Raw genomic sequence first — 17,620 nt, 5'->3', positions numbered from 1 at the left:
CTCTTTCTCACTGAACTGGCAAAGCCATGAACTTCAGGGACCCAGCTGTCTCCACGTCAGACTTCCCTACTCTAGTGGTGTCATGTGAGCACTGGGCATCCAAATTCAGATCGAAAAGAAGGCACTTTATCAACTGAGCCATCTCCTCATCCCCTTCAAACTTATTAAATGGTCATAGGGAAGGCATGAACAACTACCAACTGCATACAATATTCATCTATTAAAAGATCATCTTAAAAATATATTTTTCTAAATTAACCCATAATAATGTGACTCCAGCCAAATGTAAAGACTTTTCAAGATTTTCTCAAAGCTAATATGGACTACACAAGCCCATATTTATCCAATATAGTCGTGAACATAAAGGGGCCAGTCAAGAGCAAGAATTATGTGAATATCAAAGGTCTCTTAAAACAAATTTATTTGCTTTCAAAATACAACTTTGGTTTTTAGATTGTTTCTCACTCTGCTTATCTTCCCCAGTTCCTTTTCTTACCTTCTTTAGTTCTTTTTTTTTGAGTATGTATGGGCATGTCTATGTGTATGCATGTATTCATGTGTGTACATGTGTATGAATATGCACACATGAGTGCATGGAAAGTACATTAGGGTTGGCTGGCTTTCCATTGACCCTCGGGCATCTGCCTGTCTCTGCTCAGCAGGCATTAGGATTACAAGGGTGTACCACCACACTGCTTTGCATGTGAATACTGGCAATAGAACTCAGGTCTTCATGCTTGTTAGAACTTTTTATCATTGAGCAGGTCCAGAGCTCAGATCCATTGTTTTTATTCTGCTGATCTTCAAACTCTCATTCTGGCTTCTTAAACTTGAACTTTCTCTGCTATGATTCTCAGCACTACCCAGTGTCAGCTTGTATTAGTGCATCCCTTCTCCAAAGCCCAAGGTCATGCTGTTCCCACTTGTCCTCCACCTACTTCCATTCTCATGTATCTTGATATGACTGCAATGAAACCAATCATCTGCTTTAAATCCTCAGTAAGCCCCCTTCTCACTGCAAGCAGGATCAAGTTCAAAGTCTGGTGTTAAGGATCCTTGACACTGTACCATCCGGAATTATTTCTTGCCAAAGCATAAACTTTTACACACCCTCTGTTCCGTTCACGTTGAACTAATTCCCACTTCCCGTACTTTCATAAAAGTCATGAACTTTCACAGCTCCCGCTTTAATCTTAGTTATTTGGCTCTAAATTATTGCTCCACCTTTTTAACAGGAAAAAAAAATTGCACAACGTCAAACTCCAGCTCAAATGTCACCTTCCTGAGAAGTCTTCTTTATACCAAATGCAGAGAATTCCGTCTTCAGGGCTAACACAATATTTTGCTTATTACATTTTGATATTTACAGTTGAAGAGTTTAGTGTTTTATTCCCCAGGTATGAAATGAAATCCTTGCAGGAAGGACATGGAACTGTTTTGAAACCAGCAAACACATTTCTAAAACATATTAGATACAATATATTGTTTATGCTCATTTACATCACACAACCTATCAGCTTACCAGACCTTTTGTCTTTAATTCACACCTGTTTTATGAGCTAGATATGACTATCCCTGTGTTACAACTGAAAAGACTTCAGTTCAAAAGTATTGTAAGTAGATCAAGTTAGTATAATTCAACACCAAGAGCTCTGATTTGTACATATGTCTTCTTCACAACACTAATGTTCTTTATATTAAATTACACTGAGTACACTCCTGTTACTAATTTCTATTGGACTTCCTTAATTACTGATATAAAAATCTCAAGAATAAAACTTCCTGACAATAATTTAAGAATTCTTAAATTCATCTTAAAGCATGTTTTACATAAAATAAGTAACAACAGAAAGTAACTCTTTGCTAGCAATTCATATAAAATGAAGGTTTATGAAGTTCAATTTTATAGAGATAATTAAAAATATATGTTCGTGATAAGTTGAAGAGTTTTTCGTGTGTGTGTGTGTGTGTGTGTGTGTGTGTGTGTAGTTTATTAAAGTGGTCCACACCTGTAATCTTAGCAATTGGGTGGTGAGACAAGATCAAGGCCAACCTTAGCCACAGAGTAAACTCAGGTCAGTAAGGCTACATGAGACTATGTCTGAAAATCAAAGACAGTAACACATATTTTCATATGCCCCATAGTTTGTACAATGTTTTAAGGCAGAAAATTTGCTTAATTTCTTTACCTATACCTCTTATTCACTGGGTTATGAAGACCAACATTAAAAAGAGAACATTTGGGTTTTACTTTCTTCTGGCCACACTGCACTCACTTGACACTGAAACCATTTTTCCCGTGAGGCAAATCCATTAGGATGACCTTCCAGTCTGGTGGTCATGTGGCACCAACATCTTTAGAAAAATGTGGGGGCCGGGCAGTGGTGGCACACACCTTTAATCCCAGCACTCGGGAGGCAGAGGCAGGTGGATCTCTGTGAGTTCGAGGCCATCCTGGTCTACAAGAGCTAGTTCCAGGATAGGAACCAAAAAGCTACAGAGAAACCCTGTCTCGAAAAATCCAAAAACAAAAAATAAAAAAAGAGAAATGTGGGGATTTATGCCCACAGTCCTTGCTATTTTTTGGCAGGTAAGCAATTAGTGATGGACTTAAGTAGAAAAAGGAGGATGGGAATTTAGGTTATTTTCAAAGATATCACTTTTGTGAGATACTGTCTTACCGTATAACTCTAGCTAGCCTGGATCTAGCTTTATAGACCAGAGTAGCCTCAAACTCACAGAGATCTATCTACCTCTGCCTCCTGCATGCTTGGTTTAAAGGTGTGTGCCACCACGCCTGGTTTACAGGGATACTGTCTGACATAGAGAGGGAACCTGCAGGGCCTATGACCACAACAGCCTGGTGGCCTCCACAGTTTGTCTGGAATATTGAACCAGGGGCCCCACCAACAGTGAATCAGAGGTAGCATCCCTTTATTTCTGTTCTGTTTTCAGGGCCCATGCAGTCTGCAACTCTCTGATACCATTGCAAGGAAGCTGCTCACAGTGTCAAGGACACTGGAATTCAGTAGGCATTTGTGCTCAAACAGTCTTAGATATTTCTATCCCTTGGAGACCGACGCTAGCAAAAGCAAGAGGTATCCCCTGCATGGCTCATAGGTTCCCCTGCATGGCACATAGGTTCCCCTGCATGGCACACAGGTACAGAAGCACAGCCAGTTCTTGTGCATACAGTCCTGAACAACCAGGCCGGTTTGTTTGTCAGTTACTAAATCACAATCCAGATGAGTTTACATAAGAAAGCGACAATTGCATTTACTTTACAAAGTCACAGTAGAACAGCTCAAAATCAAAGGAACAGCCTTTCATTTAATTTATTTTATCACGTTTCTGGTTTTCTCATCCATAAACAAAGAAAATGTGAACCATGTGCCTTTAAATTGACATAATAAGAACACAGTGTAGAGTACAGAAATGTGCTTTATCTATTCTATAACATCGGGAGAACATGACAAGCTGAAATCACAAAATCAAGTTGCTTAAGATAAAGTAATAAAAATCAAGACTGTATAATATAGGCTATTCCCATGTAATTCCATAAGTAATTACTAGCTGCATCCCATCCCATTCTATTCCTAAGAATCAACGTCCACAGGGTACTCACAGGCAGTACTCCTGTATCTTTACTAAAGAAAAAAATTCTAAATTCCAGTTGTCATAATTTATGATAGTTTCCATTTTCAAAAGCTAAAATGAAATATCTTTAGCAAACAATTATGTCACTATTATACACTAAAGCTAAATTTAGAATGCAGTTGTGCTACTAGTGTATAACCATGGGCATAAACCATTTGCTGTTCGCAAAAATTAAAGTGAGGAAGTTGGGGAGATGGTTGAGTCATTAAAGCACTTGCCATGATATCATGAAGAACTGCGTCCAGTCTGTAGTACCTGTATTAAAACACGCAAAAGCATGTAAAGCTCTGGGCACGTTCCAGCAATCTTAGCATAGTTCCAGGCATGTGGAGTCAGGACGATTTCTAGGGTTTGATAGCCAGCCAATCTAGCCAGTCACTGAAACCCAGGTTCAGTGAGAAATCGTATCTAAAAAAGCTAAGGTGAAAGGCAGAGAAGCGATCTGGTGACATTAAACCCTGGACTCTACACACATACATACACAAAGGCACACGCAGACAGACACCACACATATGCACATATATACATAAACAAACACACACATGTGCACACACATGCACAAACACATGCCACACACATACACACTAACACACGAGACACACACACAAGATTTCTATTTGACTTCATGTTTCTGTGTCATGCTTCATTCATGGTAAATATTCAATAAAAGTTGAATGAACCCATGAACATTTGTAGCTGAGACCCATGTGCTCAAACTTAGCTCTTTGTAAACATGGGATTGTGACTATTTAAGATCAAGGCAATCCAGATGGCAACTAAAATTCAAACCAGAAACTACTGAGAGACTATGTAGCCAAGATTCTATTCACACACTAGTGAATGTTAATTGAACGTTGCCAATACATCTTGAGCATATGAGACTCAGGAGCATAAATGCTGGCATCAGTTTCCTCTCACACTTTTGAAAGAAAAATATATTCAGGGGTAAGGGGCTTAACTTCTCAAGAAGCAAGATTTAGAATACCTGGGAATGAATACATTTTTATACACAGCAGAAAAAAAGACCTTTAGGTCACTAATGTTTTTATAAAGATCATCTTCGTAAAAATAAGTACTTGTGATTTAAAATATTCTGTGTCCTATGTACTTGCACTGCTGTGCACAAAAGTAATACAGCAGTTCTAGGTAAAGTAACATAGCTTTGCATTTATTCAATTCTCATAACAGCATTGTGATGCTCATATCATCCTCATTTTGTATATCATAAAATTAAGCCTAACAGAGTTGACAACCAAATCGGAGAAATCTAGGTACAATAGATGGTTTAGTATTGGAGTGTATTTATATCTAATTCTAAAACCCATTCTCTCTCCTCTCAGTAGTCAGCTTTCTCCTTGCACTATGTGGGTTCTGGGGGTTAAACTCAAGTCATCACGTGTGTGCTTTAGATGAAAATGACCCTTATAGGCATATAGGTCACCAGGGAGTGGCACTGTTTGGAAGGAATATAAGTTGTGGCCTTGTTGGAGAAAGTGTGTCACAGAGGGATAAGTAAGATTTCAAAAAAAGAAAAAAAAAGCCTTTTCCAAGCCCGGAGTCTGTGGCTTCCCACTGCCTACAGATTCTGAGGTAGAACTATTAGCTACTACGTCTCCAGAACCATGTCTGCCTGTGTGTCATGATACTTCATGCCATGATGACAATGGGCTAATCCTCTGAAAGTGTAAGCCGGCACCAATTAAATGCTTTTCTTTATAAGAATCACTGTGTTGAGGGTGTTGCTCCCTAGTAATACAATATTGCCTAAGTCATTAGGCTCGGAAGCAAGTGTCTTTGCCCTGTAAGACCTCTCACCAACCTCCTAGTCCTTAATAAAGCATGATTCTACTTCTTTGAAAAGGTGAAAAATAATTTTGAACCTCAATTAAATTTACTCAAAGTCTCTATATATAATAAGAGAAGGAAGAGAAGGGGGATTAAACAATGTAGTAATCCAGAGTTCTGGATTCAATTCTTATCCATCACAGTGTGGTGTGGAGGAAATAATCCTCAAATACTTAGCTGTTTGTACCATTCAGAAAAAAAAAAACAAGATCCGCAATAAAATAATCATTTTTTAAGTTAGAGTTTTGTTTGTGTTTGAAGTTTATGTTATTCTGCTCTGAATTTCATAATATCTGCTAAAGATTTGCTACTACTGTGGACATTTCAATCCTAGACTTCCATGAAGGTCCTCTCAATTATCAAGACTCACTGTATTAACTGTTGTTGACTACATCAAGCAGACTACTGCTCACAGATGCCATTGCAAACATACATTTAAAGCAATGTGACCTCCCAATCTAGTTCATTATTCCTATTCTTCATATTCCAACCCTGGTAACTGATTGTCTATTGGCCACATTCACTCAGGCCAGATATACACAACTTGTTCCTCTGGATGGAAAAATATTGGCTATAAAGAACAAATGCCTGTTTGTAGGTTTCAAAGGAATGCAACAGCGAAGACTAGTTCTTTTTATCAGATTTCATCCTACTTACTAAAACAAATACAAACAGAAATTCTCTTCCCTAGAAAACATAATTTGGTAAAGGCAATATCATTTCTTTGAAGAAATTATCATCAACATAACATATAGGACATATGTCAAATTCCTCAAACACTGGACTGGAATTCCAAGCAGTTTACTATTCCTTAAAGTTTACAAGTAGTCAGTCTTAGGTCTTTTAGATATCAGGGTTGAAAAAGGTGATGTCTTTTATAAACTATCTTTACACAGCTTATTCATTTACTCAAAGAAACTTACAAACCATCTGTATATATAATAAATAGTATGAATCATTCTCATGAATGATCAGCAATTGAAAGAATACTCTTCACACTCATTAAGGATTCATAACTGTGAATTCAATGAACTTTCAGTGGAAAATCTCAACTATGAAGCAGTAAGACGTATCAGCACTTGTATGAGCAGCAACTGAACCCTAGTGACTGGCTTCCACCCTAACCCATTCAAGGTGACTCCAAGGGCAGAGTAAACCTGCTGCCACAATTTATTATAAAAATGTTAAATTTTGCATGTGTGTACATGTGTAGTCCTGGGGATTAAACCCATGACTTTGCATGCCAGACAACTGCTCTACCACTAAGTTATTTTTACAATTTAAATATAGGCAAGAAAAACACAAAAACATCTCCCTTACATTCACAAACACTCAAGTATTTAACTCTACAAAGACAAGTCTTAGGTGTTTTTAGTTATTTCATACATGATGGAGGTATTCCGTTTCTAGCTCCTCAAACATAAAGGATAGTCTCTCAGAAGAACTAGGGCTTCACAACAGTACAAAGTATTGGTCTTATTCTGACAGTAGAATATAAGGCCTTTAAAATGCAAAAACATCAAAGAAAAGATGTAACCTTGTGACCTCGCGACAGCAAATCACAACACAAGGATTCCTGTGGAAGAGTCACCACCTCCTCAATTGGACATCTTCCTTAGTCTGTGTTGACTGGAAGTCTAGAGCATGGAACTAGACAAAGGGAAGCAAAGGCATCTGCTGTGGAAACCTGGGCTCAATTTCTCAGCACTCACTACCCCTGTGACAGACCAGACCACCTGGGTCTTAGTTTTCTCATATATCCATAAGAGATTTTGATGCTCATGTGATTGATGGGGACTCCTTCCACAAAGACAGGGGAATTTAGACGTTTTTGTTTTTAAGACTAAAACTTACTGTATGGCCTTGGGTGAGCTAGAATTTACAATGTTGACCAAGATGGCCTTGAACTCACAGTGATCGTCCTTAACCTGCCTCCTGTCTTCTAAGATTAGGCATGTATGCCACTCCATCTGGCTAGACTTTGATGATTGTTTTATTGATAATTCTTCAGTATGAATATGCTATTATAGAATGTGTTATGCAAACACATGCAGAAATATTTGACTTCTATTCATTTGGCTATTTTTTACCTATTCATGCTCTGCCTTGAGGCATCTTAAATGTCTTAAACACTATGCCGTGAAGTGGAGTCATGTTCTGCCCAGCAAGATGATGCTGTTTGATGAATGTGTCCTTAAGCAATGTGGCTGTTGTATGGCAATATGTAGAGACTTAAGGTGGCTACGACCTCATTAGGTAATATCATCTTAAGTGACTACTGTTGTGTGAAATCTGTTACTTACTGAAATGGTGTATATATGCATATACAACTTAAATTCATGTAACTTCATATGACCACATATACCTTTCTTAAAATATAATACTTAATAGAAAAGACACACATACACATACAAACACATATGCCTTCAACCGCTTAGCATTTGCCATCTCAAAACAGATCGGCGAAGAGGAACAGAATTCCATCTATCCAGAACAGCCAATCAACTGACCCAATGCCACAGAGGCTCCCAGCACAGCACAAGAACCAGCAATTATCCCAATAAACACTTCACATTCAGTCAGAGCCAAAGAAGGAGTTCAAACAACACTGATAGGAGCAAGCAGGCCAGTAACCACTGGAGGTGACTCTGCGGTGCACAGTCCACGTGCTGACAGCTCAACATAGGTGAGAAATGCAAGGAATGAGTAAACCGCTACACCCCGTTGTCCTCCACCTCTGCCTCCCCCATCACATCAATTAAAGGGCATCAACAGAAACATCAGCAGCACAGCAGATATCAGTGCTGATAGTACACACACACACACACACACACACACACACATATATATACATATAATATACATACATAAATTATTGTGGGCTCTGTTGTGATTCCTCCTTTTATTGGTAAAATACCAAAGTGTTAAACATTGTTGGCGTCTTTTTTAAACTCTGAGCTGAATGCTTTGCATAATGTATGGACACACACCATTAGATTTTGTTTGGAGGTACTTTTAACCTCATTACTAACATTCAAGGACTTTTTAAAGTGTGATAGACAGCAAATATTTAGCTGAAACTATAAATGTAAATTGCAAAAGAAGAAGCTGAGTAAAACAAACACTGCCTAGGTTCACTTTCTGGATTTCAATTTGCACCTGATTTACAATGCTCTTAATACAAATATATAGCTGAGCTCTTTGGAGCGACTTGATAGGATTAGCACATTTTTTTTGTAATAAATCAGTGAAACAAGAAGTCCATTAGCCAAGATGATTCAAAATCTAATAGTCAATACTTCATGACTGAAAATGTCAAGAACTAAATAAATAAACAAGAGGTCCCTTCTGACATTCTCAAAAAGCATATCTTTCTGTGAAATTCATTTCATAGCTTTGAGGCTAGAAAGAATGTCTTAAATATTTTTTCTCTCAAAGTGATATTATTCCATAGAAAACTAAAGGAAAGAAGCTTCTTAAACCTTATTGCTAAGTAGTCCCACTTTCTAAACCCAAGAAGAAGATTCTCCACTTGTCAAATTTTGATAATTCCACAATTTATTCCCAATGTTGGGATTATAAGTGACTTCAAATATCTCCCAGAAAATGAAATCTTGCATCCCCTGGAATCTCTCTGGTCAACTGATCACTGGGCTAGCATTATTCTGAGCTCAAGATCACGCAGAAGGATTTCCTAGATTGTGGAAGGGGAATGGCAATAGATCCCCTACCAGCACCATCACTGTATACCTGATACCAGATGGTTCCACCAGGATGTACCATGCCTCATTTTAATGGATAACCATCTGTGTTTTCTAACACTTCTTTAAAATGTTATGGGAGGCCCTCGTTTAAACCATTTAGACTAAGGCACTATTAAAACAATAGATAATATTCTAAAATGAGTAACAGTTAATCACCAGTGCTGAATGTGAGTCTCCAATACAGGTCTTGGGGACCAAGACTCCTACAGGACATTTTCTGTGACTATTAGTTGTAAATTTCACATATACATAAGTCATGATTGCTAAGACACATTAAAAGTAGGGTTACCACCGTCACAATAATGGAGGATGACTTGGTTTCAAAAAAGAAATTATTTTCATATTATATTGCTTATTAGATTACATTCATATTAGATTACATTCATATTAGATTGTCCTAGAAAAGTGAGTCATTATGATGGCAAGAGTTGTTTTTAATATATATCAGTTTATTTTTTTCAAGAAGTTTTTCCTAAGTTCTTACACAGTCTAAGTTATATTTAAGTGGAATCCTAAACAAAGACAGCAGGGTTAAATATGTCCCTCCTTGAACAGACACCACAAAAAGTCCATGAACCATCACAGGAAAAATCTAGGGAGGTGTGGGAAAAGGAAAGATCTCTGTCACAAAGTATAAAATGGACAGAAAGGGCCCTAGAGACATGGCTTAGTGGGTAAGAGCATTTGCTGCTTCTTCAGAAAACATGGGTTTGATTTCCAGCACCTGAAAGAAGGCTCTCAACCATTTGTAACTCTACTTTCAGGTTATCTATCATCCTCTATTGGCCTTTCAGACAACAGACAGACATACGGAGCATGGCTTAACATGTAGTCAATACGCAATATACCCATACACACACACAACGACAACAACAACAAACTAATGAGGGAAATTGAAAGTGTACAAATAGATGGAAAGTTGCAAGGATATCACTAAAATACGTATATTACCCAAACAGATTTACACAATTAAATCAAAATATTAACATCTTACTTCACTGAAATCAGTAAATAATCCTTCAATTTTGTAGAAAACCACAAAAGAACTAGAGTAGCCAACTCAGTCATCAACAAAGAGAAGAGCTGGAAACATCACACTACCTCATTCCAGAATATACCACAAAGCTCTAATAATTAGTCCAGTATGTTACTGACATAAAAACAGACATACAGAACGACAGAACATAACAGAGGACCTAGGAGTAGTATCACACAGTTGGAGCCAAATGGCATTCTACAGAAGCTCCCAAAACACACGTGGGAGACAGAGTCCCATTTAGCCTAAGCTGGGTCCAAATTTACTGTGTACGCTACATAACTAAGAACACTTTTATGTCCTAATCCCCTTACCCCAACTGGCAGGTGCTGAGCTACCAGACAAGTACCTTACACCTGTCAAAAGACAGGTATAAGTAAATAATATTAGAAAAGTTATGTCTATATGAAGAAGGAACTAAACCCACATATTTTAGAAAATCGACCTAAAGGATATTAAAGGCGCAAATATAAAATCTCCAAACTGTAATGCTACTAGAAGAATGAAGAAGCCACTTTGCACATTTGATCCAAGCAAAGATCATATTGTCCAAGGATATAAACATGCAGACAACAAGGGAAAAAATGATCCCAATGTGTAAAAAAGAAACAACCGAGTGAACAGATGACTTCCGGAAATGGAGAAATATCCAGAACCTTCATCTAACAAGTAGTTAATGTCTGCAATATTTAAGGAAACCAACAGCAAAAGACAAAAACTATCTAGCTGAATTTTGAATTTTCCAGTCACACTGTATGGAGACAAAACTGTGAAGAGTTCAAGACACCCTATAAACAAAGAATGGGTAGGGAAAAGGGGAACATGAAAGGAAAGGGAAGCAAGGGAAGGGAAATGGAGGGGAAAGGAAAAGAAGGGGAACGGGGGAAGATGGAAAGGGAAAAACAATATTTGGAAAAAAAACGCTTGGTCTAGGAAAATTCATTCAAGAAAAAATAATGTATCTTTCCCGTACTTACTGCCAGTAACTGCTACTTGAGAAGCAGAAGACCCACTAGCCCGCCGGACAAGAATCAAAGAAGTACTCACAGCAAATGAAAAATAGAATTCAAGTATACAAGCATAATGCCTTATCCAGCCATTTTGCAAACCTTATTTTGGCCATTTCTAAGTTAGCTGGCACCAGAGGCCAAAAAGAGAAAAAAATATTTTCAAGATCTGAGCCATGAAAACTAAGACAGAAGAGACTGGCTAAAGCAGCAGCCCCTGGAAGTGGCCTTCAGATGAGAGTTTGGCACTCTAGAGAGGCGCCGACCTCAGGGTAAATGTTTGGATATTTCAAGTTGTGATGGAATAAAGTAGATGTTGAACTGAGCAAGTTCTAAAATGCTGTACCTAAGAGGATGCCTGTCCAGCCAGAAAATACAACACCAAGAACAACAAAAACAACTGGCCTAGAAATTAGAAATTATAAACTTACAAAAATTTCCCCCAAGATCTAGTGTACATGGAAACTAGGGCCCTGGTCATGAGGAAAAGCAGGAAGAATTATTTGAGATGCCAAAAGCTGATTTCTTCAGGATGGGACTCGCAGCTGCTTCTCAAAGGGCAAGCTCGACAATCTCTGAGTTCACTGACCTTTAAGGAAAAGAACCATCCATTCATGAATTTCAAGGTACAAAACTCCCACAAAGTTCACATGTGTGTAAGGGGAGAATGAACTTACTGAGAAACATTGGATTTCATCCGCCAGTCTTCTAACTTTTTACTCATCATTTAAGATGCATTTTCATCAATCTCTGCATTTGCATGTGCGTGAACATCCTTAATACCTTCTCAAATATAAAGAAACAAACAGAAGGAAATGGAGAAGAAGGGGAAAGCAGAGACAAAGGACAGAGGGCTAGAGAGATGGATGGAGAAAGGCAGGGAAGTGGGGAGAGGTTTTAGCCCAATCGTTTCATTCGTCACTGCTTTCACACATCATTTCTGTACAACTCTGGCAGATAACCTTGTAAGCTGGATTTTCCCAGACACTTCAGAGATGTCAGGCTTCTGGTTCACACTTACTGGAGTCGCCCTATGAAAGCAGGCATGGAGACACGTCATCCTCCGCTTTAAGACAAACTCCCACTGGCTCCCTGTGTCTTTGGAGACCCTTTTACACTCCAGAGACTGGGCACAACCTCACTGCACACTAAAACAGGCAGGTGACCTACCAGTATGATACAATAAAGGGGCCAAGCAGACATCCCTTCATGTTGCTCTACCTGCAGCTCTGTGCACACGCATTCACAGAAGGAAGTAGCCACCTTCCATCCTGGCAGACTTCATCTGTGGTATACTAACTGATATATTTTCATTTATACCAGAAATGTCTCAATCAATTCAACCAAATGACTATAAGCTTCCTGTCTCTCCCATAGTATTTCCAGTCTTAAAATCTAACAAATTATGACAAATCTTGGGTACCATGATTTTTGTCTTATTTGAAATAGAATTTTATAGAATGAGACTATGAAAGTCTTGTATTGAGAATATACTAGACTCCTAAGAGTGGATCTGGCAATATATCTTTGTGATAAATATTTACACTACTTATGACCTTGATTTCCAGGACTTACATTTAAAATAAATGAAATTAAATCCTTGGTCACGTCACCCACATATGATATGAGAACACTTTCCTCTAAACCAATCAGTATTACAGAAAAGCCTGGGCTCATTTCTGTGGTTTATGTTTGTTGGTTTGTATTTCAAAGAAAGACTCAGAAAGGAAAGGAAAAAATTAAGCTGGGGTGGGGTTCCAGGGGGACAAAGACATTTAATGTCATTCAGTCTGTTTTCCGGTCTTTGAGGTGGGAAGATTAACAAACTCCAGCACACTGGGATGCTGTGACCCCCAACTAGAACCACACACTCAGCAAAGTTTCAAAGCTCGGGCAGTGGTGGTGCACGCCTTTAATCCCAGCACTCCAGAGGCAGAGGCAGGCAGATCTCTGGGAGTTTGAGGTCAGCCTGTGAAGGTGGACGCTTAAAAGAAATCCGAGGCCACGCCCAAGTGAGCGGGTACCTTAAAAGCTACTGGTGGTAGAAATTCCTAAGGCAAGCCTGGTCTACAAGAGCTAGTTCCGGAACAGGCTCCAAACCAGCACAGAGAAACTCTGTCTAAAAAAAAAAAAAAAAAAAAAAAAAAAAAAAAAAAAAAAAAAGAGAGAGAGAGAGAAAATTCAAAACCGTAAAGCTGTTTGTCACTGTGCTATCAAGCCACTCTACAGTGAAAGGAATATTTGAATATCAGGATGTATGTTCACAACATCCAGAAAGGACTCAATTCTCAGACCAGACTCTGGAACCCACTGGAAGAGAGAGCAAAGGTGTCCTAGACTGGAAAGAGCCTCTTGACTTTGTATAACTGTCTTTCCCAATGGATCTGTAGCTCTTTTTTATTCCAGCAACTTACTTTTCACTCAATTTGCTTGGGTCACGTTCAGGTGTTCACGTTCTCCGTGATTATTTTAACTTTTTGTTTGTTTTATACAGTACTAATAAAAGAGACAAATTTTATCACTCTCCAGGCAGAGATCAGTTATAGCCTTTCATCTTCGTATGTTAAAGGTGAAAGAGAACACTTGAAAAGAGACCCCGGACCCTGTTCATATTTCTTTGCCTTCTACACTGGCTATTCTTTCTTCCTCCACATATGCAGACAGACATGCACAGACACATAGTCATAAATGGGTTAAAAAAAAGAACAATAATAAGTCTAAGCTATTATTTTCTGTTTTAATTCCAAAATTCATATTAAAAATAATTCTGTAAGTGCGGGGAAAATGAGACATCAGTATTACTCAAGCTGTCTTTTCTTCCTTTTTTTCTGTATTCATTTGCAAAGAAAAACAAGCACCCATGCTTAAGGTGTGCTGGAGCACACTGTACTGACACCTGGTAGCTGGGTGACTCACACAAAGGGCATCACAATAGACAATTCTCTAGCAATATAATAAATTTGGGGCCTCACCCATACCTACAGACAAGCAAGAAATGCACACTTTCCAAGTTGTAGCATTACTACAAACACTCCGCCTACCAAAAGTTACATTGGCATGAATTCACTGCTATAGTAGAATTTCCTGGACCAGACCATCAAGTCCCAGAAACACGGGGAAACAGTTTTAACGGTGACAAGAGCGAATTTATTAACACAGCACATAATCAGAACTCTGAGTTCAAGACAGATGTCCCCTGAAATCACTCGGAGTTTCGAACGAGAATCTGCATAGAATGTTCACAGTGAGAGATCAGACTGCTTGAGCGCATCTGACACTGGAGCCATGTATCCTAGATAAGAACCAACCAAGGAATTTCCAGCGGTTTCCTTCTCCTGAGCACAGGTCTCCTTCAGGCTCAAGAAGGGTTAACGAGGGTTTGCTTACCTATGGAAAGGTCGAAAATCCAACCACAGACCTGCCAATCAGTCTTGGAATCTGGATATGCTTAGATCTATTTCCTATCTGGACTACCCTTTCTCTGCTCCCTCTTCTGGAAGCCACACCTCTTGACTTGGAACAGACCTTGCCTTTGGCTTCCCAAGGACACTTTGTTACTTTGGCCTGCTAGAGTAACCTTCGCAAAGTTAGTCATGAGTTCCCGATGAACTGAGATTGCCTCAGCCACAATCCAACAGAACCTAGGACAGGGAATGCCCAGACCCTGAATGGTGTTTCAGCCAGTGTTGAGAGCCCTGGGTCCCTGAGCTCATGTGGCCCTATGAGCCGCCTGTGAGGGGCTCCCACCACAGGCTGGACAGAAGATGCGTGCTGGTGCTTGGCAAGTGGAAGAGAAGGGCTAGACCTGGGTGTTCCCGGACCCCTCGTGGAGAGCCCTGGGCTTCAGACAGTGCCAGTCCCACTGTTGCCCAGAGACTGTTTCCAGGGAGGAAGACACAAGCTTGAATAGCAACTTGGTACAAACATTTCTAGATTTATTTTAAAATTGAAAAAAAATCCCCCAAAACCAAAAACTGGAACATTATCTAGAACTGAGTTCTTCTAAGGTTGCCACAACACTCTTCTGGCCTGAAGCTCACGCTTAAAACTCCCGGTAAAACAGAGTGAAAGTGTCCGGAGGTAGCAATGACAACCCCACCCACCTTTTGGAAAACTCTGCCCACTTGGTCTTGAACAGACGCTGGGGAACGGCGTCCTGGAACAGGGGAGGTCTTGTCCCCTCCTGATGCATTGAACCCGCTGCGTGTTGGCATTTAAAACCCACAGAAGCCAGCTGTGTTTATGGCTTGTTTAATTTCACAGTGGTTGGGGGAGGGATCCAAAACTCCGGGACGGGACATTTGCCTTAAACTAGTGCTTGGCATCCTATCCTACTAGCACAGAACTCCAGGGAACTTGGGCCACGCAGGGTGGGGAGGGGAAGGAAAAGGGAGGGGGAGAGAAGACCAGCGGCGGAGGGGCTAGGGAGGGGGAGAAGGAAACAGGTGAGCTCCCCACTGCTTCCAGTAGGAGATTCCAGCACCTGGGTCCCCAGCGGCGCGCACCGGTCCCAACTTAGACAGTCACTTACCGGCTTTGCACGGGTCCTTGTAATCTATAGGCTCCGTTTTGTCCTCTTCGTTCCCATCAAAAGTGTAATCATAATCGAGGCTAGTGCAGACCCACAGTTCCCAGGAAAAAACAAAACCCAAGACCACTAACCACAGGGGCATCCTCGGGGAGAGCACTTGCAAACCCATCCTCCTCTCCCTGAGGTAAAGGAGGGGACCAGACCCGGTGGGCCTCGTGGTTCTAAGGGGCTCAAGAGACAGTGCTCTTCTCCCCACTGGGAGGCTCCTCGGAAGGACCTAAGTGTTCAGGTGTCCGGAGACGTGCGGGTGCCTTCGGGACGGTAGAGAGGGCAAGCACTGCCTGGCTCCCCCGGGAGCTGGGGGACTTGGCTGGGGGCCCGCGTGTGGGCGGAGGGCAGGTGAGGAGCTCGGCCCAGGGCAGCCGCAGCCAAGCCGGCTCGGTCCAGGTCGTCCTTCCAGCGGCCGAACTTCCCGCGATCGCGGCCGCGGCGACAGGCGCACCGAGGGCTCAGCTGCCACCCGAGCTCGGGCTCCCGCGCCGCGCCCCCGCCGCTGTCAGGACCCCGCGGCCGAGCGCGAGCTGCAGCCTCCTGCGCCCGCCGCCGCCGCTCCGAGAAGATGAATCCGGTCTGCACATCAGCACTTCTGAACTGAAAGGGGAGACCGAGAAAGGGGGTGGGGGGCAGGCATTTCTACGCCACCAGACCTTAAAAGCCTGCAGAAGCCAGGGAAGCTCCTGGCTGCAAGAGAGTAGAGGGGTGTGAGGATGTGGAGTGCCTCTTTCCCCCCTCCAAGCTGTCTTTTTACCCTCTTCCTAACTTGAAAAAAAAAAATCTTCGCAGCATCTAACCCAATCACTGCATCCTGCTTACTTATTCATACAATCAGGGTCAGGATCCGGGCCACAGCCTCCTCTCTGACTTCGTTTGATAGCCTTATACAAACAAACAGACAGGAGCCCGCTGACATTTCCATTTCTATTTTACTAAGATAAAAACTAAAATATTTCTCATCTGCCCTCCATGAACAGCAATTAATAGATGAGAGACGTGTCAATGCACAGCGCCAGACCGGGGGTGGCGCGAGGGATCGTGACAACTTAGCTGCAAATTTCCCCATCCTGCCCCCACCCCACCCCCAGATAAACAGGCAGTGTGTGTTTTTTTGCCTTGCTGCTCTGTAACCTTCCTACAAGAGTGGAAGAGAAGTATCTGATTCCCCTCTGTTTAGGTAAGAAAAGAGAGTTCTGCTCAAAGTCAGTCTCCCGACCAACAAAGTTTTACTAAGAACTAGAAAAAATAATTAAAAAAAAAAATCTAGTTCCAGATCGCACCAGCAGGAAACGCTAAGCCCTCGCTGATGGGCTGGTGCGAGGGCTCACGTGGGCGCAGGAAGGGAAGTTGGAAGTAATACTCGCCACGCAAATTTTCTGACAGTTCTGGCGCCTATGTACAGCGCCTCCCAGTACCCTTAGGCTTCACTTGTTTGACTTCCTCCTCAGAACAGGGCAAGAGCCGGAGGCAGGATTGCTGAGGTAAACTACACGTCAGCCATCAGCCCAGCAGACTCAAGACAAACACAGGTTGTGGGAAATTGGGGAAGGGGGGGGGGAGTCAGAGGAAATCTCTGCAAAAACCCCTGGTGTGAGCAATTCCGAGGTTTCCCCACATCTGTAAGTAGTTTCCAAAATAGGTGAGACGACTTGCCCCCACCCACAAGCTTCCGGGGGCCTGGCAAGCGGAGCTTTCCTTTTATAACAAGAACCTTTACTGTCCTTTT

The 17,620-nt window shown here is 41.1% G+C and overlaps 1 protein-coding gene across 2 annotated transcripts in view; it reads right to left on the bottom strand.

Moving 5' to 3' along the window:
- The window catches only part of Tll1 (tolloid like 1), a 174,474-nt gene extending 158,175 nt beyond the window's left edge, over positions 1-16,299 (bottom strand). Inside the window, exon 1 of one of the 2 annotated variants that reach the window (XM_041674619.1) lies at positions 15,841-16,299. In XM_041674619.1, the coding sequence (XP_041530553.1) occupies positions 15,841-16,009 (169 nt within the window). In that variant the 5' untranslated portion in view covers positions 16,010-16,299. The remainder of the gene's footprint in view (positions 1-15,840) is intronic. The other variant, XM_041674620.1, reaches the window with a different exon arrangement.
- Between the last annotated feature and the right edge of the window lie 1,321 nt (positions 16,300-17,620).

The sequence above is a fragment of the Microtus oregoni genome, unplaced genomic scaffold, assembly GCF_018167655.1.
Source record: "Microtus oregoni isolate MIOR12 unplaced genomic scaffold, Mior012 000025F_ref0000491, whole genome shotgun sequence".
Lineage (NCBI taxonomy): Eukaryota > Metazoa > Chordata > Mammalia > Rodentia > Cricetidae > Microtus > Microtus oregoni.
This window is presented reverse-complemented; position numbering and strand designations above follow the sequence as displayed.